The sequence below is a fragment of the Mesocricetus auratus genome, unplaced genomic scaffold (genome assembly GCF_017639785.1).
Source record: "Mesocricetus auratus isolate SY011 unplaced genomic scaffold, BCM_Maur_2.0 Super-Scaffold_100028, whole genome shotgun sequence".
In the NCBI taxonomy this organism is placed as follows: domain Eukaryota; kingdom Metazoa; phylum Chordata; class Mammalia; order Rodentia; family Cricetidae; genus Mesocricetus; species Mesocricetus auratus.
The window spans coordinates 7,866,933-7,891,826 of NW_024429209.1; the positions used below are offsets into that span (position 1 = coordinate 7,866,933).

A 24,894-nucleotide genomic window follows, 5' to 3' on the forward strand; every position below is an offset into this window, starting at 1 on the left:
GGCTTAGTAGAGGTGGTATGGAGAACTGGCTCCTGGACTTCACACACGCTAAGATAGTGTATATTCACATATAGTGTTGTGTGGAAACTCTATGTCATCACTTACACCTTCACATAATGTCTTCCATTGTAAGCTGGCTCCTCCCTCCCCCATGCTTTGTCATGAGCTGTGTCCTTTTGGAGGAGGCTGGGCATAAGTATGGCTGCAGATTCCTGCAAGGATTCTCGATCCTGACATTGCCCACTCACCCCCATGAGATATTGTACTATGCCTTACAAAATGTGGGTTCCTATAAAGAACCCTATTACTATCTTTTGCTCTCTACTGGAAAGGTCTTTACAGTAAAATAGTAGGATGGTAGAGTTTCTTTGCCCAAATATGAGAAGCAATCAACTGTGCAATATACAGTATAAACCTGGGACTGTGTAAAACCTCTTCCAGTTGAGTAGCTTTACACTAACATGAAGTCCATTTTGTCCCTTGATTAAAAGCTTAACTGAACACTTGGCAGCCCTCCATGGGTGTTGGCAGATTATCAGCTGAGAATGGGAGATTGTGCATTGCTTGAATCTATTTTCCCAGATGGTATTTCCCTAAAAGCAAAGCCCAAGACAAAGTGTATTAATATTTCGAAATATAGTTTCAGTATTAAGGAGGCTAGAGAGGGTTAAGACAGAGGAAGAGAGAGATAATATGGGACATTAACTCCTCATACGTCTGGATAGCATATTAGTGATAAGCGTATGTCTCTGGTGTCTGAGAGCACTGGATCATGGTGGGGAAGGAAGCAAGACTTATAGAACCAAGTCAAGGAAACCATAGTAGATTTCTACTGAAGAAAGCCTGAAAAGCCTGCTTGGAAATGCTCACCACAGTCATGGTTAAGAGTAGAGCTTGAGAGAACTTGAAGAACTACAAAGTAGTAAGGTGTTTGCCTTCCTGTATGTTGTCTAGAACACACACATTCAACTGGCATCCCACTTCTCTCTGTGGTACTCCGAATAGAAAGGAAACATGGAAGCTGAAACCCTCAGATGCATTGCTATAAGTTTCTGCCTTCCACTCTTTTTCCTAATGTCATCCTTTCCTCTCAGAAAAAAGAAATGGAGGATTGATCAAGTTTTTGAGTGAGCAGGGAGCATCTGGAACATACACCTGGGAGGGATGAAACACTGCATCTTCTTTGCATTTCTCTTGCCTCTTTTAGGTAGCAAAGCTTGATTCAGCACTAACACCTCATTATGATTATCATTTGAGGCTCTTACAATCAGAGGGAAATTCCTCTTGGTTTCCACAATGCTATGGTTGTCAGGTGTGGTCATAGGTTTGTAGTTTGGACTACATATTTGAGGGGAAGTAAGATAAGATGGAGCCCGTCCTCATTATGACCTCAAACGAGGCTGCATGTCCCTTTCTGCCTCACCTTCATAGAGAAGTGTTGGTGTTTTTGCTTCCAATGCGCACACATCTGGCTGTTAGACTCCTTACCATTCACAAGGAGTTAGTAAGCCTCCTGCTGGCTCTTAAAGCCAGGTTCCAAATTTACCCAACAGCTCAGAATAGCTACTTTCCTGGTAATTGTCTGGGATAAAAGCCTCCATCTAGCTCATGGACACTCAGAGAGAGAAGAGCACTGTGATGCTCAGAGAGCATAATACTCAAGATTCTGTAAGCCGACGCCATGTTTAGTACTGACTTGCCAAGAAACGAGTAGCTGGGCCCCTTCATTTTGGTCCTTCAGTTAAGAGCTTCCTTGGAATTGTTCAATGGAATGAGGCCACCAGCCTGCAGAGAATGGGAGAGCATTGTTGCCTGCTAAAGGCTGTTGTAGAAACTATTATTTGTTAAGGAAGTTTCTGACAAAAATCTTTTTATCTTGACTCCGTAGCAAGAATGCTTTCATTGCTTTTATTTATGCTGAGCAACTGGCTTGATTTCCTCATTTGGACATTGTTTGACTAATTCTTCTTGTTTTGGATGGAAATAAGAAATTTTTGCCTCTACCTTGCAAGGTGTATGTATAGCAGGTCTTTTGGGATTGCCACCTATTTTTTATCATCTTATCTATTCTACCTTCACTTTATTATGTTTTGTTCTCTCCACTTCTTACATAATTTGCTTTCCTGAATATGAAACGAACATAAAATTTAGAAATTTATAAATAAGAATTGCTCTTTGTTTCCCATGATGAAAGATGCCTTTGATAGTTTTTAATGGATTATATACTTATTTCTTGTCTCTATCTATGCATCTCCACTTCTCTTGATATTATTCTAACTATCTGTATATGTGCATGGTCCAAATATGGAATATTCTCCATGGGCTCTTATTTTGAGTGACTGGTCCTCAGCTTGTGGAGTTATTTTGAAGACTGGGGAACCTTTAGAATGGTGGTTCCCAACCTTCCTAATGCTGTAACTCTTTAACACAGTTCTTCATGTTGTGGTGACCCCAACCATAAAATTATTTTTGTTGCTACTTCATAACTGTAATTTTGTTAGTTATGAATTGTAATGTAAATATCTAATACACAGGATATCTGATATGTGACCTCAAAGGGATTGTAAGCCACAGGCTGAGAACCACTGATTTAGAAGGTTCAGCAAAGAGACACATGAAGAAAGATATGCCACTACTGTCTGTCTCTCTTCACGGCTAAAGTAGATAGGGGAGTGTTCTTCAGTGTTAACATTGGCCCCACAGCTGGAATGGCTTCCCGAGTGGCATGATGGGAATGTCTGGTCTCATTATACCCAAGTTAGCTTCGCCTCTAGTTCAAGAGTACTGTGAAGATGTCAGGGAAGACAAAAAGATATGAGCATGTGTGTGCATCAAAAGATGGACACACTTTGCTGTTAAGTAAGAAGAGAAAAGGGTCCCTGAATATATGGCTTGATGTCAAGTACATCGAAAATTACATAAAAGTGTGTTTGTGCAGAGAAGGATCTGGAATGACAAAACAATAACAAATACTTTTAAATGGTAACTTTGCCTTATGCCTTCATTTATGTGTATTTAGTTCTGGCAAGTGAGTATGTATGATTTTTACAAAAAGAACTTTCAAAGATATTAGCTCTTTGGAAAGAAAGTTATTATGTCCTAAAGTATCTTTGCTATTATATATTATGTATAATTTTTCATCCTTGTAATTTTCTTTTCTCAGTGTCATCTATTATATTTTTGACCCCAAAAGAATAATTATAGCAGGCAGAATAAGTGAGATTAACATGACCAAGGACATAGTGGCAAGGATAACTAGCTGGCAGGACACCAGGTTTCCCAGTCAGGGTCAAGCTGAGAAGCATTTTCTTTTAGTCCTGAAGCTTTAGTGGAGTGTCTTTTGGTACTACAGCTCTGCCACATTGCCAAGGTTGAAGGAGAACCAGATGAACCATGGGCTCTGTGGCTTGTATTTTTAGGTCACACTTATGTCTGGATACAGCTAAAGAAATTGGGACTCAGTAAACTCCAAAGAGGGGGATCTTATTTGTTTTGCTGCTCTGCTAGAAAATGTAGAGAATATACATTGAACTCCTATGTAAGCAGCCTACTGTTTTTTGTTGGAGTGTCCCCTTTCCTCCTGGGCTCCTCTTCAATCTAATAGCAATAACAATAGCAATAGCAATAGCAATAGCAATAGCAATAGCAATAGCAATAGCAATAGCAATAGCATTTTAAAGAATGGATGTCCTCCCCCAGGAAAGAGCAAACTAATAGTTTGTCCTGTGCCAAATCATTCAACCCTGAAAACATACATACAAGTCACATTATATGGATTTGAGAGGTCATATTTAGGAATATGTATATGTATATGCATGTGTGTAGAAATAAAAATATGCATGCAATATTAACTGTGAGAACCTCAATCTGGATGCCCAGAACTCACATAAAGCCCGATGCAGTGATAACACATATACAATCTCAGTGTGCTGATTCTGAGTGAGCGGTGAGACAAGAGAATCTCTGGAAGCTCTTGGGCTAGGTATCCTGGCATAAACAGTAGTGAACAACAAAAGACCACCTCTCAAACAAGGTAAAGATGAGGATTGACATCTGAAGTTGTTCTCTGACCTTTGCATGTGTGCTCTGGCATGTGACCACACACACACACACACACACACACACACACACACACACAGAGAGAGAGAGAGAGAGAGAGAGAGAGAGAGAGAGAGAGAGAGAGAGAGAGCACATATAGAGAAACAGATTTTTTGTTGTTTTTTTTTGAGACAGGGTTTCTCTGTGTAGCTTTGGAGCCTATCCTGGCACTCGCTCTGTAGACCAGGCTGGCTTTGAACTCACAGAGATCCACCTGCCTCTGCCTCCTGAGTTCTGGGATTAAAGGTGTGCACCACCAATGCCCAGCCAGAGACTGGCTTAACAAATGTTCCATTGATTCTAAAGCCAGTATTCTAGAAAACACTGCCTTAAACACCTTAACCACAACCCTTTTACAAGTTCAGTGTATAGTTACAGAAAAAAATATCCCTTGATATTTCTGTGCCTCAACTTTCTAATCTGCAAAGAGAGAATAACATGTATGTCTTGTGTTATGGTTGTGAGGATTAAATAAATAAAAATAAACCTAGCTGATAGCAGTATCCTTAATTCTTGCATTTCTGTTTGCCCCCTTATCATCTCCCCTCACTCACAGGAAGACACAAGTGTGAATATCTTAGGAAAACATGAATCTCAGGGTCACAGCTTTATTGTATAGATTTTTTAACACAGCCATATTACAAACATTGTCAGGGAACATTTACAAGAATAAATAAGATGGACTTGCAGGTGTAAAAAGATTACACATCACTTTAATGTACAGTCAAAAAATATATCTGATATTCATTGACCTGACATTATTTACCTTCTGTTTTTTGAAGCTAGAACTGGAAAGCAAAAGCAAAATAAAAACAAGAAAAACATCGACAGCACAGTGCTGGCTTTAATTTTTTTTGAAGTTGATTTATTTTGTTTTCTCTTCTCATACGTGCTTTATCTATCAAACACCCAAACTGTACAAGTGCAGGCCACTGGGATTTGTGGAGGCTTCAAATAGTGTGGAGACTTTGGTCTCATGTGATATCATATGCCACATGGCTATAAAAATGTCAGCCTCTCTAGTGTAGACTAAGGACCTCATTATTGCCCCTTGAGAGCTGTACTGGTATCCAGTAGCCAAGACAACTATAGAAGCTATGACTGTACCTTTGGTTGGCTACTAGGATATAGAGTGAAAAGAGAAGGTAGAATGTGATTTTGAGCCTTATTTTAAATATGAGTTAATCTGGGTTAACCTGGGCTATCCCAAGATCTGGTTAGCAATAAAAATATATGCACTTGAAATGATTACAATAGGATGTCAACAGAATTACTGTGCTTTTGAAATCTTTCCCACAGGCCTTGAATAGGGAGTGAGGGCTGAATTAACCTTTGCAGTTAGTGTGCATGAAATGAAGTCTTCTTATGACTCCTGCTTGGATCTTTATTGGTTCTGACTGTCACTGAGAGTCTTTATGGCCAGTGAGTCTGGGTGATGGCTGCCCTTGTCAGAGATGGCTGTAAGCATCAAGTGTATATATGACCAAGGAGTTGCTCCCTGTGACTAGTGATAACCATCCCGGATGAGACTAGGCTATGCAGCTCTACCTATCTTTTGATTGGTATTAGGAGAAGACTTGGTTGGCAAAGTAGGGGGCTTGCACCTCACAAACCAAGCATGAAATGCTTAGCTTGAAGTTTGCTGGAAACATTTCAAACACAACTCTCTGCAAGGATTCACCCATGGAAGGTGAAAGTGACCGAAGTCCAACATGGCAGTGCTGCTTCTTCACTTCCAGCCAGTAGATGGAGAAGTCCGGCTTCCACTGGGAAGCTTGAAATGGGCAGCTGTCCTCTCTGGCAGCCATCAAATTCTTTCTTACAGGTACTGTTTCCTCACTCATCTTCTCGCCCCTCATATGAGTAAGCATATGAGTCAAACTCTGCTTGACTCCATCCAGTCCAAGCATCTGCAGTCTTATGAAGATTATGGACATTGGTATCCTGCCTGTCCTTTCAGGAGACTGACATTTTTCTAATCTAACATGAATCTGCTCACCAAGGCCCTAGAAATCATTCTCACTGAAGCACCATGACATACATTAGGTACCCTTAATGCCCTGATCTCATACAATTACTTTGCTGACCATATTCCAAAGCCTGTAGGCTTCATTCTCTGAACATTCCAACAAAGAACCAGAGTCTTCATTTTACCGCCTACAGAGGCTCTCAGATCCGGAAGGAAGACTCATGGCTAACCACCTTCCAAAGCCCTTTCTAGTAGACTGTCTGCCACCCCAGTACATGCCTGTCCTCTGTAGCACCTGCAGCAAACCATCTTAGGTGGGTCCATGCTAGGTAATGTGGTGCCAGGTTTGAGGGGCTATTAATGTGGATACTGACCCCACCATTGGACACTTAATATTCATGCATGGATTTTAGGGGTGAATGTGACCCTTTGATAGTCTTTCCACCCCTTGTGGAAGCTGACAGGAGATATGCAAGAGATGGTCTTTGTCTCCATAATATAGTTATATAGACACTGTCGTGCAAGGTCTGTCTTTCTTATTCATGGCTACCAAGAAACCGAAAAAGCCTATTCTCATACACCGATATGACAGAGATATTTGTGCTGTTTTCTGAGGATCGAGCTCCATGACCCAGAAATAAGTGTCATAGAAAACTCAAGTTACAACCATTCTCTCTCTCCCCCACTGTCCACTCTCGACCAACTTTCTCTCTCTCTCTCTCTTTCTCTCTCTCTCTCTCTCTCTCTCTCTCTGTCTGTCTCTCTCTATCTCTCTCTTTCTCCATCCCTCGCTCCTTCCCTCTTTCTCTCTCATTCAGAAAGAATAAGATTTCAAAGGTGCCCCAATATTAGGTAAAGGGAGGCTCTGAATGTTATAATTTTTGATATTTTGATATGTATCTAGGAACAACCTCACACAGGGAACCTATACAAACAAGGTCGAATCTCAGTTGGTCTATGTTTGAATTTACTTTCCCCATTTTTCTGTTATACTTGACTATGAGCTGGAGCTGGTAAGAGGCTAAGGAGGGCCTCACATTGATTAGTCAATGGGAAAGGCAGTCAGGGCTTTGAGATGACATTGCTATCTCTGTTTTATCTTTTGACTTGTCTATTAGTTTGAGTTGGTGACTCATTCTTAGGGGATCTTGGCTTAGTATAATCTGTTGACCTTATGTCATAGCCTTGTATCTAGACATATCTTCTGCAGTATGGAACTTGTTCTAGCTTGGTGCTGATGCCCTGTTTGGTTAGTAGGTATGGCCCGCTATAGACTATTGGAGGATAGCTTTCTTTATCTATGACCAGCTCAACATCTCATAAGCATCCTTCTTCTGAGTAGGCATTAAGTTTTAATTTGCCTTCCTGATTTTCTGCCCTAGCATTCAAGATTAACCCCTTTTAACCTGGCCAAGGACTTTTGTACAAATTCCTTTTTCCATGTATTGTTAAGCCTGATATTTTATGGTTCCAAAATGGTAAAGTTGGAGTTCAAACCAAATAGCAAACTCCTATCCTACTTAGCATGGTGTAGTGTTCTGTACTTCCTAGTGGTTCTTGTCTGAGTGTTGAATGCTACAGGAACCCAAGGATTGTATAGAGCTAAGTAAAGTGTGTTTAGGATTCCATATGTTCATATGACATGTGTCCTAAGATTTGCCCACATCAGAAGCCATAGGACTCTACTAAGATCATAGGCACTGCTCAGCATTCAAAGATCTTCTGAGTGAGGCTGGATCTGGCTTCTCTTTTGTCTTTAGGGTTTTGTGGGCTCAACTGTCACCATGCCATGCAGTAAGTCCTCGTTATTCTAGTTTTTCAGGGGGTACCTTGCAGAATCCTCTGTAAGAAGAAGAGACCTTAGCTGAATCTCAGGAGGAGTGCAGTCAGTATACCTACATAGCAACGAATGTGCCTAGGGGAGTATAAGTTGGCGTGAATTTGACTTTAGAATTGACCTTGGGAGGAAGGAGCATGGCTTGGGCAGAAATGTCATTCCCTAAGGTCCATTAGGATACATAAGATAAAGAAATATTTAGCAGTCAAATATATTATGAATGTAAAACACAAGACTCTAAAGGAATTTGAAGCTGACCACTGTATGCACTGGGCTTTACCAGTATCTATCCAGTCGTTAGTTTCACTCTTGTCTCTGTTGCTAAGAGTAATCATGTGGGAAAATCTCAGATACCATGGTGGAAGAATATTGTCTCTGTGTTCAGAAAGCCACATCAAGTTTGATTATATGGGCAAGTGAGTTCTCCCTCTGGATTTGTTTCCTCACCAGCTAAGTGGTAATGGCCATAGTCACAGACACTTCAGGAATGTTGGAACCAGTAGAGTCTGCTGGTTTCACCGAGTAGGTGCCATCTGGGTGGTCATTGATTGCTCTGGTCTCAGTAAGGGTCAACACCTGAAGCAAGTGGCCTCTTCCATTCCTATGAAAGGGAGTCTGCTGTGGCTATTTAGAGGCTGACAGGCTCCTACCTCATGCAAGATAATCAAATCAGCAGGGGTAAAAGAACATAATGTTGAGATGCATCTGTGATCCAACCTGAAGCCATGCAGGTCATAAACACAACCAAATGGGGACAGTTCACAGTGCCTCATTTATACTTCACACCTCTCTATTTAGATTCCAATAGGAAGATCTTAGCTAAGTGAGAATTCTCTTGGGCATCCTTTGTTTGCTCAGATAAAGATGAGCCCATCCTTTAAGTAAAGTTGGGTGAGAAGAGACTCTGGGAAGGTGGATTTTCTTGGGAGATTTCCTGGGGAAAATACCTTATATATTCCTTAGTACCATTTTCCTTTTCATCTAAGCCCTTCTGCATGTCTTCTACATGGATCTGAAGAATGCCATTTCTATCCAAGTGCCTCAGTTTCTTTTTGTGTGCACTGCTCTTAGACCACTTTTTTTTGAAGGTGGTTGGATTGTGAGAAAATAAGGATGGGTTAACACTTGGTGAGTTCCTTCAGCAGGTCTTGAATTTTCACACATTTCTTTCCCCTGAAGTTACTCTTCAAATTCCCATCCTTTGAAATGTTAGAGACCACTGTCATCTTTATCTGTCATCTCTTTCACCCCTTCCTCAGCAGAACGAATCCTAGGATTTCTATTGAATAGTCCCCTTCCTACCCTCTCCCTGTAGGAACTGGCCAAGATCTGAGGACATAGCATGCAACATGCTGATTGTCTATGCTACAGACTCACACAGTTTATAGGGAAGTCCATTTGGGATAGGAGACAAGAGCCATTCGAAGCCAAAAGGACGAGTTGGGGCCTGGGAATGTAATCCAATCTACTTGGTAAGAGGCCCATCAAAGGAGAAGAATAAATCATTGGATTCTTTTGCTTGCCTTTGCTTTGAGATGTTTTCTTTTGAACCTCCAAAGTGACAGCCTCCCTTGATCAAGTCTGGTGTTCTTGGACTTCTATACAGCTCCTGGGCTCATGCCGATGGAAGCTGGCTCCCTGCTTTCCTTTCATGTCCTGTCCTCATAGGCTTAGAGGCCAGAGTTGTTGACCCTGCTCCACAGCAGAGTGGAGACCCAGGGTTTTACACAAGAGCTGAGTTTCATGATCCACTCCATATTTATTCCAGAAACAAAATAATGAACACACACACACACACACACACACACACACACACAGTAACATATTAAAAGCACACACTGAGGGAGATGTTTTCACAGTGTCTGATGAAAGGAAAAGAGGCTGTACTACTGGTGCAGAAGGAGCCTTCTACAATACTAAGCTGAGTGCATCACTGTTGAGCTTTGCCAGCTTCTTGTTGCCTGCAGAGCAATGACTATGCCCTTTCTATTTCCTCCCTGGCTCCGGCTACCTTCCTGCTATTATCCCTGTCCTACTCCATTCTTGCTGGGCTGACCTCCCACCATCTGTCCCTCCTGATACTTTCTCCCTTCTCTTTACCATTGTGCACGTTAAGGCCCTTGACTGGAATTTCCTTTTTCTTTTCTATCTGCTGAGACCCAGCTGGAATGGATGTTGCCTAGGAAGCTCAAGGCAGAGTGAGTTACTCTCATGTCTAGGCTCATTGGACGCTTGTATGTTCCACTATTACAATGTGGCTCAGCTTCCCTAGTATACAGTGGGCCTGAAGGGCAAGACATGTACCTTATTGGATTCTGTGTCCCTCATACTTTGCAGCTAGATAGACCTTCCTAGACCCCTGGCTATTAAGGCTGTCAAATATTGTGGCTCAGTCTAGGGTAGAGAGATTCCCAGGCTGGCTCTCTTGTAGCCCGAGGGAACACAAGAATTGTTTCTTAGCAATGAAGAAATTAGATAAGACTAGCTTTCCTGGGGAACTGCGAATGAGTTAATAAAATATTTCTGAAAGTTTGGGCTACCAAGAAGAACTGATATTGCAAAGAAAGAATTAAAGTTTCTACCCACGGAGCTCTCTCTCTGCTCAGAAGTTCCTAGCCTTGTTTTTCTTCCATAAAATAATTACGTGGCTGAGAAAGCATGAAGAAAATGGCAGGGAGGTTTCATTGCCATTACCTGCCTTTTTGAATCCAGAATTCCATCAGCTAGGGGTGCTGTGGACTACAGGAGATGTCATATGGGAGATTTAAGCATGGCACTTTGCTTGCAGGAGGTGTCTCACAAATGTCTCCCTTTTCTTGATTTATTCATGCCTTGGGCAAGACTCAGAGCCCCAATCCTAAACTAATGTGTTATAAACCAACTTGGGGCCACAGTAGCCATTTTTAAAATGGCAGCTGGATTTCTTTAGGAAAGAGTTCAGATTTGGAGAGACAAATTATAAAGCAATTGCTATATTTTCCTCCCAACAAGGGACCAATCCCAAGGACACCACCTCATTTGTTCAAAGTCTTTGTTATCAATGGGACTTTTCAAGGGTATAGTCAGGAAATATAATAAGCTCAAGAAATTTATCTTATAGCCACACATTCAAACTACCATCCTACCCTTTTTCTTTTCTTTCTTTTTTTGACATAAAAGAATATGGGATTTTATATTTTCGTAAGAGTTTCTTTTCACATGTACTTGGGAGACAATCAAAGCTTTTCTTGTTTGTCTTTCCCATAGAAAGTGGCACCTAGAAAACACAGGGTTATACTATATAGGCCAGCCAGAGCCCTGCCCAGGACAGTGGCTTTTTCTACAAAGAAAAAAGGTACTGCAACATTTCCTATGACTCCTCTTCCCCTATAGACAATGGAAAAGCAAAGGAAACCTTTGCCAAGGTGTGATGTGCAGAAAGCTGGTTGACCAGGAGAATATAGAGTGTCAAGTCCTGGCTTGAGATGGTCATCATGAGTTGGGCCCAGCACAGGTTAGGAGGACTCCATCTGTGGTCTAGGGCGGGGTATCCAGAAGTCACACTTTTCCAGACTGGCATGTGTTTCATGGCAGAGGCCCCTATAGGAGATTGTAGAAACCAATAACCCAGTGATCCCCCAAACTACAATCTTTTGCAAGAAAGCATGGAGAAGAACGTGTACCCCAAGTACTGCTAAGGACAGGAAAAGAAGGGCTGGCCAGCTCCCTATACCCCAGCACCTGCACAGTCAGCTTGCCATGAGGTTAACAAACTCAGAAAGAACAAAAGCAAGAGGTCTGGGGATTGGAAGTCTAGGGCCTTGCTTGTGGGTAGACTTCTGTAGACCAGTTATTGTCAGGTGTAGAGGGGACGCTTGGGCCCCATCAGAGTAGCATCTCCCACAGCTACAGAAGACCCGCCAGAAGCTGCAGAGCCCACTGCAGAGCATGAGACCACCAGTCTTCTTCTTGGAGTTGGGCAGGTGTGCCACTTCCAAGCTCCTGAAACCAGTCATTGTCAGTCACAGAAAAAAAAGGTCAGCTGCAACAGCTTCGGGACTCTGGCAGGTTCCCCATCCAATTGGGCTAAAAGGAGCTTAAATATTCCAGTGCCACCTCATATACAAATTTATACTGTTCCTGAGAGGATGAAGAGAGAGATGGAGACAAGGGAGAGAATGCGTTAGATTAGATTTTGGAGAAAACTCTATCTGCACACATACTAAAAATCAGTTAGCAATGATACATATTCCGTGTCTGGACATCCTTCCACATCCTGACTGATGCTTCTCCTCACACTGTCCAGAATGCCCAACTGAGATCATTCCCTTTCAGTTACCACATTGTACACCAAGGCTTCTCAAACTATAACCTGCAGGCAGAACATGCAGGGCCATGTGTTGAAAATGAAAATTCTGACTCAGTCAATTTGGGATGAGGATCAAATTCTGCCTTCAGAGGTGATGCTGCTGCCGCCAGTCTGTGGGCCACTCTCCATGCAGGATCTCATCACACTTGGAGCAGTTTTAAAGACTCATAGTCAAGTGTCTTGTATGGGTTGTCTCTACCATTGTGCTGGGTCTTATCATCTGGCTCTACCTTCCCACTAGCTCCTTTCTCCAAAGCACCCTAGCTTAATGCTTCATATTGTAAAATATTAGAACAGGCTTGGGTTGAACTGAAAACATAATTCACAACGTACTATTCCAAAATACTTCCTTGAAGTCTGAATTAGAGACATTTTATGGAGCAGGTGAAAGTAAAACAAAGTAGCTGAACTGGGATTGCTTTTTAGATAATGGTTCTTGGACGCTCACCAGTGTCTCCACCATGTTGGACTTGTTGTTCCGTAGTGTTTTCACAATGTGGAACACGTCAATGATATTCTGCTGCTGGATCATCTCACACACACTGCAGATAGCACAGAAGGTTCCACTGCGGCCTCCTCCATTTCTAAACACAGAGTGAACAGGTGAGCTAAATTCCCAGGGCCCCTAATCAAATACATGTTGATCCTAAAGCTGCATTGTGGGAGCATGGAGTAATTGTCCTAGCAGATGTATGGTCAGGCAACCATGAAAACTTTAGTTGAGTTGTGGGATTTGGGTTAAATCCTACTGGGGCTCTGAATCTTCTTTGACCTTGGTAAAGACATGTCTTGGTCTGTGTCCTGAGTTCCCCATTTATCTAATAAAGATTTTAAACTATATGACCTTTGGGGGTTTAGTTAGACTGATGTTTCTTTAGCTCTGTGAACATTTAAAATCATTTCAGGCACACTGTTCTATATTCTCAGGGTGGGATGGCATTTTGTCTTTGTACATGCGATACCTACATCCATTTTTGAAAGGATACTTGGGGTCTACAAGACATCCAAAGAAAACAATGGAAGTTACTAGGAGGTATTATTACTATTTCTCCCCATCTTCTAACAAAGACAATAATAATTCACGAGTCTTGGGTTAGCTAGTCCTGACTTTGGGCTGTGGTCCTGGGGCATGGGCTCAGTTTCTGAAATACCAGGTCAATTCCACACTTCACCCCTGTAAATCTTATTTAAATAGGATCCTACTGGTCTTGAGCATAGGGACTGAGTGTTCTCATATGGCCATTCCTCAATTGCTCCTTCTTTCTGAAGATACATAAATTATCCCTGTGGAAACAAGCCTCTTTAGGAACCTACCTGATTCTGAACTCCTGGGCAAGATGCCAAAGGCAACTAATGATTTCATGTAATGGTCTGTGTCTAAGGAATATCTGGGCAGAAACGAAGGTACTTAGTCAATCTCCCAGATGTTTCACCTATAGGAAACCTAACAACCAGATGTCTAAAGTATACAAAATTATTCTCCCTTAACCAGTAGGTGCCTGCATTTCAGTGACTGTCATGATGCATGGGGACTCCAAGGATGTCCAGATCCCTGTTGGTAGGATGACATACCTGTGGTGGTTACCTAGGGTAGGCAAGGCATGGTTGAAAACAAAAAAAAATCCCAACCAAACAAACCAATCCTGTCCCCAGAGTCTAGGAAATAAAAACAATTGTGTATAGGTAACCTTTCCAGCAAGGGGGGTAGATTTGTATCTTTTAAAATAAGGACATAGGGACTGAGAGGATACATCATCTCAGGGACACATGGAATTGTGAGGAATGGATGTTGTCCCATGTAATCTAATGTGTGACATCTAATGTGTGGGAAGGGACTTGGGGGAAGTCAGGGTTGGAAAGCAGCCACTAATTTCTTTGGTATTGTTAGAGACAGCATGACATTACCCTGAGAAGACACACCACACAGGATCTTCCTAGGGTTCATTCATATCTGTATCCTTAGAGAAAAATTTCTACAGGTGGGGGCTTTTCAGCTCTGAGTGTGCATGTGTGAGTTTTACCTGCTCTAAGCTCTGACCTTCCTGACATGTATGGACCACCTATCTAAAGAAAGTGAACAATTAGTAGCTTTGGAAAAGACAACTCAATTCTGAGGCCGTTGAAAGATAATTAATGCCTCCATTCACACCATAAATAATTATTCTGACAAAAAGAGAAAAGTGTGGTTCAGATTTTCTGGAATACAGTATTTTTTAAAAGAGGATGGACTTTTAGTTATTTTCCTCCAAAATGATGTTCTAAAAGGTTGATAGTTATAGATATATAACATCCATGTAAATCTCTTATAGCTACAGATTCTGTATAGTTTTGAACTCTTCATAGAACCAGTCTCTATGGTACACTCCATTTGCTCTTAAGGAATTATACCTAAAATTGCATATTTTCTACAATGGCATTTAAAAATCTTTCGATTGGCAGATACAGTATTTTCTTCTAAATGCTTCATTCTTGAGCACAAAGGGGTCTAACTATGATCTACTTCAACATACCCAAATGGACAGATGGGGAAAACAGAGGTAACATAGTAAGGCTTTTTTTCTCTCTCTCTGTGTGTGTGTGTGTGTGTGTGTGTGTGTGTGTGTGTGCGTGTGTATGTGCACGCACGCTAGTCTTGATCTCTGCTTAGCAGAATGTCACTGGGGCCCTTTTTACTGAGCTGTGCCCATCCTAAGCCAGGAAGCAAAGGCCATCCCAGTAGCTGGTCTTAACCTCACTGAACCTTGAGAAGGACATATATTCCAGGGTCCTGAAAATCCATCTTCTAGAGTAGTGTCTTCCCCCTGTACTCTCTGCGTCCTTGTCCCTACTAAGCACCAGGTAAGAGATATCTCAGGAGGCTGACACAGCAAGTAAGTCCAAGTTGTCCTCATATTGTCCAAGAGGTCCTCACCCTGAATGCGCCTCACCCTCCCTCTTCGTAGATACAGTGTGGGACTGCAGACAGTCTATCAGCCCACAGTCTTGTGAATTCAAACTGAGTTACTCTTGCTCTGTTCCCTTACCCATCTCTGCTTTCAGTTTACTTACTGCAAAGTGATAGTGTCTGCCTTGCAGATGGGATGAAGTGATTCATTTTAAATGTCTGGCTTAAGTTAAGCTAATATAATACCATCCTTTTTCTTCTCCTTTAGGAACTAATACAAGGGGGCTCTGGTCAGTGGTACCCACTTTATCCCAAGCTTTCTTATACCTAGCAGGATGATGCACACACCTCCCTTTTGAGAGTGGAACTCACTTCTGTGTGGAGAGCACTGGGAAGTAGTCTGCCTATCGTGTTCTGCTTTAGCAATAGGTCATACGGTAATAGTTTAGAAAACTGCCACCTGAGTTCATTAAAAGATTCTAATTATCATCAATGGATTATAAAGGATATTGATGTGATTCCTGGGACTGGCATATGCAACCAGAAACAATGTCAAATATTCTGTCACCCATCACCACATTGCTCTGGAGACACCTCTGTGGTACTTACAGGCAGTGGACTACGGTGCGCCCCTCTCTCCCATCATACTGTTCCTGCCACTTCTCCAGCCTTCGGACCACTTTGAGCAGAGAGCGCTTGGAAGGGGGTGTGTCCCGGTATGCAGGCCAGCCTATGTACTGGAGGTGCTGGACAATACGATAACCATCCTGTGGCTGAGAATAAAGCACTGTTTAGGGCTATTCTGCTGGAAATACCTGAGGATACAAGCCTTTCAGATTTCTCGGGGACTATAATAGAGTAGCAATCAGGCTGAGTGGGGCCTCAGCTGTGCCATCAGGGGCACAGAATGTCTTTATATTTAATGTCACCCCCCCCGAGTATGCGAGTATGCTGCTTGAAAACTGTCAATATTCAAACTCAATTTAGATGTTCCTTTCTTTAGGAACACCTTTCTTTGCTTCAAGTAGAATTCTTTCTCTCTGAAGGTCTTTAGTTGGAGCTTATCTCATTTCTATTTGATAGTAAACGCTGAGTGCAGAGAGTAAGTACTATCTCCCTGGGTTCTCAGTAAGAAGCAATAGGGAGCCATCATTTTATGGATTTTTATTGTGCCCCCTCCTGCATTCAACCAGTAGCTACCCATTCAAAAGCAATTAATTGTTGTCCGTGTCAATGTCTGTAGGACCTATTCTAAAGCTCATGAAATCCAACTGAAGGGTCCCAGTGTGGTGTGCCAGAGTGGGGAAGACCTAATGTCTGGGAAGTTTTGTCTACATGGCTTCTAGAGTGTCAGGAAACAGGCAGCTGGCAGGCTGGCTGCTGCTCTGTGCATCTATCTGTGCTAGAGCCATTGCTGGGTCTGCAGCCGGAATCAGCAAAGACATCACTTATCCAAGGAAGAGCTTATCAGGAGAGAGGAACAGACTCTTGGCCGGCTCAGTGGGATCTTCTCCCAGCAGCCTCCATCTGTTCTGCAAAGGAAGGGAACAGTGAGTCATGGCGACTCTGAGGTGAGCCATGTACTCACCCGAGCCATGTTACAGATCCGGAAGATTCTGTGGATGATGTCCTCATCGATGTCTGCAGAGACAAACTCCACCTGGATGGGACCATAACACCCGGAGGTCTTCTCAGGCCAGTACTGCATACAGAGCTGCAGAAAACAAAAGAGGTCACAGGAGTCAAAAGAAGGGGGCACATAAGTGCTATTTGTCGCTGAGGCTTTCTTGTGAGCAGGACACATGGTCACAAAGGTCCAGTCTTAGGAAACAAACTTCGAGTAGCTTTCCTGTTGAAGTACAGTTCCAGCTTTTTTAGTTCTGAAATGTTAAAGTTTTGAATAATGGGGAAGGCTTAAATATATTTTCTATGTTGACTTCAAATCATTTCTCTGCTGGATCTCAGTCTTCTCATCTGTGAAATGGGAGAACAGCATCTATTTATAGGTGCTGCTGTCAGGGCTTTAGGAGCTCCAAAGAAAGGGCAGGCACAATCCAGTTTTCAGTTTATCACAGTTATGGCAACTGTTTCCCATTCCAGAAAAGTCTACAGTGACTGTTCACAGCCATATTCAGACTAATTGTTTTAAAATGTACATATTTTGGCATCTGACAGTTTTAGCTCCAAATCCATGCGCTGATGCTTATGAGTTTTGTCACCTAGACCTCTGCTCTCATGTATTAATTGAGGATAAGCACATCTCCCTCATACCATAAGAAAGAACATTTATGTCTCCCTCAGACCATAAGAAAGAACTTTTTACTTGGTACCAAGATAGCTTTCTGACTATCTTCCCAGAATTTTTGGAATTAGGAACTACACACAAAGCTGATAGCTGTAGCGATGGTCACCCCTTCATCTAAGATAGTGTCTCTCAGCTAGAGGTCATTTGTCCCCATCTCCTAATGTCCAAAGCCAGTTTTGATCATCACAGCTATGAGCATGGGCTAGGATACACCTGGACATACCATATTTACACAATACTTCTTGAGACTACTGTCAATCCAATCAAGGACTGCAGAGACTGTGGAGCCCTGGTCTCAGACCCTAGTTGGTCTTTTGTTTATTTGTAATCAAGAAAAGTGGCTGTGGTATTTTGCTTGGTCTATTAATTTCTTGGGTGACGTTAGTGTGGGTATCTGTGGACAGGCAACACGTGATCCTTCAAATCCCTGATGTCTCAGTAGCATTGAGATGGACACTGCCTAGAACCATTGTCTTGGATTTGGGACACAGGAAGGTGACAGTTAGGGTCACCTGTGCATGCATTGTCTATGACTGCTGCCACAGTGTTGCAGGTGCAGAACTGAGTAGTTTAAACAGAAACCTACAATATTTTCTTTCTGTTCATACAGATCTTTGCCATCTCTTCCTCTGTTAGGGTTATTTTGGGATAAAGGAGATAATTCATGAAAATAAAATAACTTAAAACTATATCAGCCATGCAATGAATACTATTTGATAGTGCAGGTAATTATTGCATTTGTAATTCAATTGTATAGCTATTGCCAGTGTATGATTACTATAATACAAATATTCCTTTGCTTATGATGAGGTTGAATCCACATAAATGCATCATTGGTTGATGGCATCATAAATTAGAAAATGAATTTTTCACTGGGGATGCAGATCAGTGGTAGAGCACTTGCCGTGAATGCATGAGGCTCTATGTTTAATAACCAGAACTGCATATATATGTATATATATATATATATATATATATATGGTGCTTAGATCTCTCAGACTATTATAGTTTTGCAATGAAGTACTATATATTTTAAAGGATTAGTAGTTTCTCTGCAGGGTGCTAGGTGTCTGGGATCTCTAGCTTGCTGCCACTGCCTAACCATCACCAGAGAGTATTGCATATCACACAAGGAAGACACGCTAATCAAAATTTATGTAGCTTCTATCAAATTTGTACCATTCATACAACATTGTAAAGTCACGATTCTCAGGCTGAATGTCCTGTTATAAGTCGGGAGTCATTCTGCACTTAGATATAAAGAATGATCTTTCTTATCACTCCTCTCAAGTTGCAAAGACGTACAAGGTGAATTTCATAAGGCATTGGTCCTCTGCTTTCCCAGCCTCTCCACAAGGGGTTAATCAGGCATACTGAGAAAGGAGATGAGAATGTGGGGGTGGGGAAGCGGGGCTGGTCACAGGGCCTCCTCAGCTGGACAGTCTGCTGCTGCTGAGCTGTGCAATAATGACAAATCCACAATTTGAACTTCATTTCTCTTTGCCACTGGCTCTTCTGCCTTGCAACCTTCACGGTAATGAGGGACTGGTACCGATAAGTCCATGGTTGGCCAGAGAAACTGGAATTAATCAGAACTTCCCATTTAAAAAAATAATTGCCTTTATTGCCTGCATTGAATTTAGCCTTGCCCAAGTTCGGCTGTGATCCTGACATGAGGTGCACGGATTTGAGGCACTGGGGAGAGTCTATTACCCCCAATATTTTCAGCCTGAGGAGAATGTGGAATGATTTGTCTCTTTTAATAAGATTTCCAGACCAATTTCTCAAGCTAATAGGTTCTAGTATGCCTCAAACAAGAGTCCTATATTTTAGGACACTTCTCTGCATTTGATTTTCCAGGTCACTCTCCCATAATGCCCAGAGGGCTGGAGAAGGTTGCAGGGTCCTTCTAATCCTAAATCGGTGCCATCCTTTCACTTCGGTTCCCTAATTTGCGATAGCACAGCAGCAGCAGTGGGTGACATTCGGCTGGGGGATGTGTGGGCAGATGTGTGTTTGAGCTGCCAGAGATCATCAGGGTCTTCTCATAGCCCAGCATGCTGCACATAATCTAGAAACAGGAAATAGGAGACAGAAGTGTAGGGAAGCCAAGTACTCCGTTCCTGGTGACCCTTCCTGACTTGGACATTATTTTCATAAGCAAGAATGTCTTCTCTGGTTCATCTTAAGACAATATTTATGTCCAAATGCATGGTTCCATTGGAGTGGAAGCTTGCACTTTTTCTTGAGTATGAAGCATAGAAAAAGTAGGAATTAAATGCATTGGGGTTCCCAGCTGAACTATCTTCTGTTTCTTTCTTTTGTTTTTCACCATTAGTATGCACATACATGCTCAGTGTGTGTGCGCACACACATATCACATGCCTGTGGAGTTCAGAGGACAACTTTCAGGTGTTAATTCTACTCCTCCGCTGGGTCCTCTATGGGTTCTGGAGGTTGAAGTTAGGTTGTCATGCAGTGTTGCCAGCCAGTTATCCACCGAGTGAGCTCACCTGGTGCCAGCTCCATGGTTTTGTTTTTGTCCTTTCCATCGTTTTCTTTGCTTCCATTCTTCTTTTGATTTACATTTAAAAATACATATTTAATTCTACTTTTTCCCTTCTCATGGCTATATTTAAGTGGCATATGAAGGAAGACGAATGGGAAGGAAGATGAATACTACATTTCCTTATGGGCAGCTCCTGGTTTCTAACTTTTGTACGTGTGTGGTTATGTGGGTGTGAGTGTAGTGAGAGGTCAGGGAACTAGCAAGGGTCCAGGAGACAGACGGAGAGAGAGAGAGAGAGAGAGAGAGAGAGAGAGAGAGAGAGAGAGAGAGAGAGAGAGAGAGAGAGAGACAGAGACAGAGACACAGAGACACAGAGAGAGAGACAGAGAGACAGAGACAGAGAGACAGACAGAGACAGAGAGACAGAGACAGAGAGACAGAGACAGAGAGACAGACAGAGAGACAGAGAGAGGGAGAGAGAGACAGACAGAGACAGAGAGACAGAGAGAGACAGACAGAGACAGAGAGAGACAGACAGAGGGAGAGAGAGACACAGAGAGAAGAGGCTTTAAGGAAGTGGAGCCAGGAGTGTAGCAGAACACTCACGACAAAGGAGAGTACTTGGACAGAAAGGTACAAATGGGGGAAGAAGAGAGGGAGGTTGGGGATGGAGAGATGGGGGAGGGGACACCAAGGAAAACTAAGTTTGTGTGAAAATGCTAGAAGGAAACCTGCTACTTTGTTGTTGATTTAGCAACAGCAACAATAATAACAATAAATGAAGTAACCAGTTTCCTTGCAGTATTTTCAGATGTAACTTGTTTTGTTAGGCCTCCTCCTCTCCACTCTCTTCTCCATCTCCCTGTTCCCTCCTGTGTCTTCCCATCCCCAACAGTCCCTTTCTGCCTCATGTCACATGGATTCCATCACCCTTACCAGTCTGATTCAGAGCCCTTCCCCCTGTGCTCCCCTTCCTAGGTTCATTACCTATAACCTACATTTACATTCACAGATAAAAAATTAAAAGCTAGGATTGCATTTTAATACTTTTTCTTTTGATAACTCATCCAGTTTATTATAAGGGGATATATACATCTTTCTGTCTCCTTGCATAGGGATGTCTTCAGTGAGAAGTCATTAGGCAGCATAACTTAAGACAAGATGGATAAAGGGAAAGGTTTTTATTTTTCCTTCAGTTTTCGTCTTTTTGGAAAATTATCTTTGGGATTAATACTGAAAGGGTTGTCTTTATTGCAAAAATTCCCAAAGAGACAGCTTGGGGTAGCTGTGGAGAAAGGCATCATTGTGGACAGGGGAAGTAATCATTTTATATGTAGGTTTTTCTTGAGAGAGACTTAGAAAATCAAATAGGAGTTTCTCTTTGTAGGGAAATAAATCTGTTGGGGCTCCCACTTGAAGTACCTTCCATTTATTTAATTTTTGTTTACTACTATTGGTATATGTGCATATATTGAGTGCACACGCACACAAGTCACTTGTGTGTAGAATTCAGAGGACAATAGTGAGAGAGACTTGTGGGTTTTCTTGAGAGGGAACTGGAAAATCAAAGAGGAAGGCTGGGGGTATAGTAAAGACAGTCAAACGGAGAGGGTGATGTAATGTGTCATATGAGTCCCCTCTCAACCCCCCTAATTATTCAATTTCTCATAGCCCACACAATGTTCAGGGTTCCTGAATTTCTTGTGGAAATCCAAGAGAAACTGAGTTTTGCTTATAAATGACATGGGGATAGAGCAGAGTACATGTGTTGGCAGAGGAACCAGACTAAGACATATATGTGCCAACACTGCTTAGAACTTTAATGGGGTTCTAACAGTTTAAGATCCTAAAAGTATATTGTGGAGATATTTTGCTTATGATCTAACAAATAAAGCTTGCCTGAAGATTAGAATGCAAAGCTAGTCACACCAGTTAGCCCTAGAGGCTAGGCAGTGGTGATACACACCTTTAATCCCAGCATTTAGAAGACAGAAGCAGACAGATCTCTGTTAATTCAAGACCACCCTGAGCTACACAAAATCAATCCAGTTTAGAAGAGAAACAGAGCTCACACAAAGGTGGTCTCAACACTTGGGATCACACATCTTTAATCCCAGCACTATAGAGGAATATGAGACAGGAGCTCAGTGCAGTCTGAGTTTGGTGGAGAGCAGTGCAGTCTGGAGATGCAGACTGAGGACAGGATCACCTTTTGGTCTAAGCACTGGTAGAGGTGAGAACTCTTTAGTGGCTGGCCACTTTGTTTCTCTGATCTTCAGTTTTAATCCCAATATATGTCTCTGGGTTTTATTGTTAAAACCAACTAGAATTCATGCTAGAGTCTACAGGCTCCAAGAATCATACTTGGTCCTCTGAAACTGAAATCATGCAGATGGAATTGATCTTGAGGCCACACTTATATTTAATATGACCTGGATATTTCCTAGTTTAGATGAGAATCTTGACATTATCTGCCTTAAGAAAGGTCTGTAAAGATGGGCTTAGCTAAGAAAGAGCTTGCCACAGAAGTATGAGGATCCAACTTCGTATCCCTAGCAGCTATAGAAAAACTCCATGGTGACATAATCTTTGCATTATGCAATAGGGTTCCAACAGCTTGATAACTAGTTAATCTTTCTAAATTGGTGAGCCTTGGGTTTACTGAGAGTCCTATCTCAAATCGAATGAACAAATAAACAAACCTAAGGAGGTGGAGAGTGATAGAGAAAGGTGTCCAGCATTGATTGACCTCTGGCCTCTCCATTCACATGTACATGTGTACACAAACCTATATGCTCCCAAATATGTTGATTAAAAGTTTGTAGTTTGGACCAGCTGTTCTTCCTGCCTCCTCTTCTAGTGTCCCTGCTACCTTTCCTTCCCAGTGGTCTAGAGAGAGTAGAGCTGCCAGAAGGGAGGGCCTCACTACTGGAGATGTACATAGGTAGTGCCCATAACTGTCTCTAGGAGAGAAGTCAGTCTCATTGTCACTGATGATTTTAAAATGCTCACACTTCTTCCTAGAGAGCAGAGGGGCTTCTGCTGCCTGTTGTCAAAATGAGTTAAACCAAGCAAAAGTCAATCAACCTTTGTAGATCATGCTGGAACAGCTGCTGTATATTATTCCACCTGAAAACCATGGCTGTTCAGGCAATGAAAAGATGTCCTTTGGGAGGGGGGCACAAGTCCAGGCATGAAATGTGACAAATACGGAGGCAGCCTCCCTGTTTAAACATCTTTTTCTTGGTGATGGAATCTGAAAGCTTGTTAGACTAGTCACTGGGATAATAAACAGGCCCTGGTGAGTTGAATGAAAGAAACCAGATGGGCCTATTTTGGGAAAAATTAAAGTATGTTTTTGGTACAGCTTAGTTATGCCTTTTGTTAATTAAAAGTCCTTTGATAAGTAGGAAAGGGCAGGTAATATCACAGCCTCAGAAATGAATGACTCTAGGTAGCAGGGTCTTGTGATCCTCTGGGGTTCATGTGGGGGAAGGATCAACTCTGGGCTACCTAACAGTGAAGTGGATTATGCATAATTTAAGTATAGGAATATAATAGAGTCACCTGAGTTGGTGTTAGAATTCTGGGCAGTGATTATAAAATTCCTTTAAGTAGATTCTATAAAATTATGTAATTGGCTTTGGCACTGTGGCCAGTTAAGGAAGAGACACTATGGGAGTAAGGGTGAAAGGTTCAAGGAGCATAGGAAGAAACATCCTAGGATTGTGATCAGAGGGCATTCACATACCTCATCCTCCCATGGTCCTGTAAGTGAGAATGTGATTTCTGCATGGTGGATGGAAACTTACTCTTATGGCAGACAAAGGTTAACTTTCTCCTGGGAAGGAGAGAGGGGCTTTATGGTATTTCCTACAGGAACATGGTATGTGTGAGGCAAATTCTGGGAAGGTCTTAAAGAGAAATGCAGAGAGAGAGAGAGAGAGAGAGAGAGAGAGAGAGAGAGAGAGAGAGAGAGAGAGAGAGAGAGAGAGAGTTGAATTTTGTAGAAAAGGGAACACGTTTGTTTGTTTGGGGGATGGGGTATACCTTAGTTACTTTTCTGTTCTGAAGTTACCTGGACCAAAGCAACTTAAGGGAGAAAGGGTCTTTTTCTGAGTCACAGTTGAAGAGTACAGCCCATCATGGTGGGGGAAATTACATGTCAGGATCTTGGAATAAATGGTCACTCTATATCCATAATCAGGAAGCAGTCAGCAATGTTGTCATGCCATTGCATCTCTGCTTTTTCACTTAGACTGTCTAGGATCCCAACCAGGGAATGATTCTACCCACAGTGGTCTTCCTATCAATGCATGTAGTTGAGATACTCCCCCACTGGCAGGCCTAAGCATCCCTCTCAGGACATTCAAAGCCTATCAAATTGAGAATTGATACTGTAAACCATCAAAGAGTAGGACTGAAAAAGTGGGAGAAGAAGAGGGGGATGGAGGAAGAAAATGAATTTAGTTGACAAGTTTGGAGAAAGATGTTCTGCTCTAATCAAGGGACAAGACGGTATTTAAGAAAGGTGATGTATGAGCCCTACCTTGTTCTCATTCATGCAAAATTAGAATTTGGGAGTGAATGGAAATTCCTTGGAATTTAATAGCAGTGTTGCGTGGTACTAGGTTTTTCTCACAGACTAGTGAGAAAGGAAGGGAGAGAAAGGAAGAGATTTGGGAACTTGGCTGACATTTGGGCTATAATAATTCCATATTGATAAGACTGCAGCTTGGAGAAGTTTAGAAACCAACTGAGACCAACATATCATGTGAGCATCTGGAACGGGTTTGAGTGACCCCAGACTTCTATTCCAAAGTTACCTCCTCTATTCTAGGGAGCTCGAGGCACAATTCCTTGAAAGGTCTGAAGAGCAGAGGTGGACACTTTGTGCATTTGCCTGGCATGTTAGGCTGTGCGTTCTCAAGCAGTGATAAATTG

The 24,894-nt window shown here is 42.2% G+C and overlaps 1 protein-coding gene across 14 annotated transcripts in view; it reads right to left on the bottom strand.

Moving 5' to 3' along the window:
* Positions 1-4,692: 4,692 nt before the first annotated feature.
* Ptprt (protein tyrosine phosphatase receptor type T) overlaps positions 4,693-24,894 on the bottom strand; it is a 1,105,935-nt gene continuing 1,085,733 nt past the window's right edge. For all 14 annotated transcript variants that reach the window (XM_040732970.1, XM_040732973.1, XM_040732967.1 and 11 more), the window contains 4 exons: positions 16,725-16,850; positions 15,746-15,909; positions 12,701-12,836; positions 4,693-12,023 (listed from right to left, as the gene is read on the bottom strand). In XM_040732970.1, the coding sequence (XP_040588904.1) occupies positions 11,970-12,023; positions 12,701-12,836; positions 15,746-15,909; positions 16,725-16,850 (480 nt within the window). In that variant the 3' untranslated portion in view covers positions 4,693-11,969. The remainder of the gene's footprint in view (positions 12,024-12,700; positions 12,837-15,745; positions 15,910-16,724; positions 16,851-24,894) is intronic.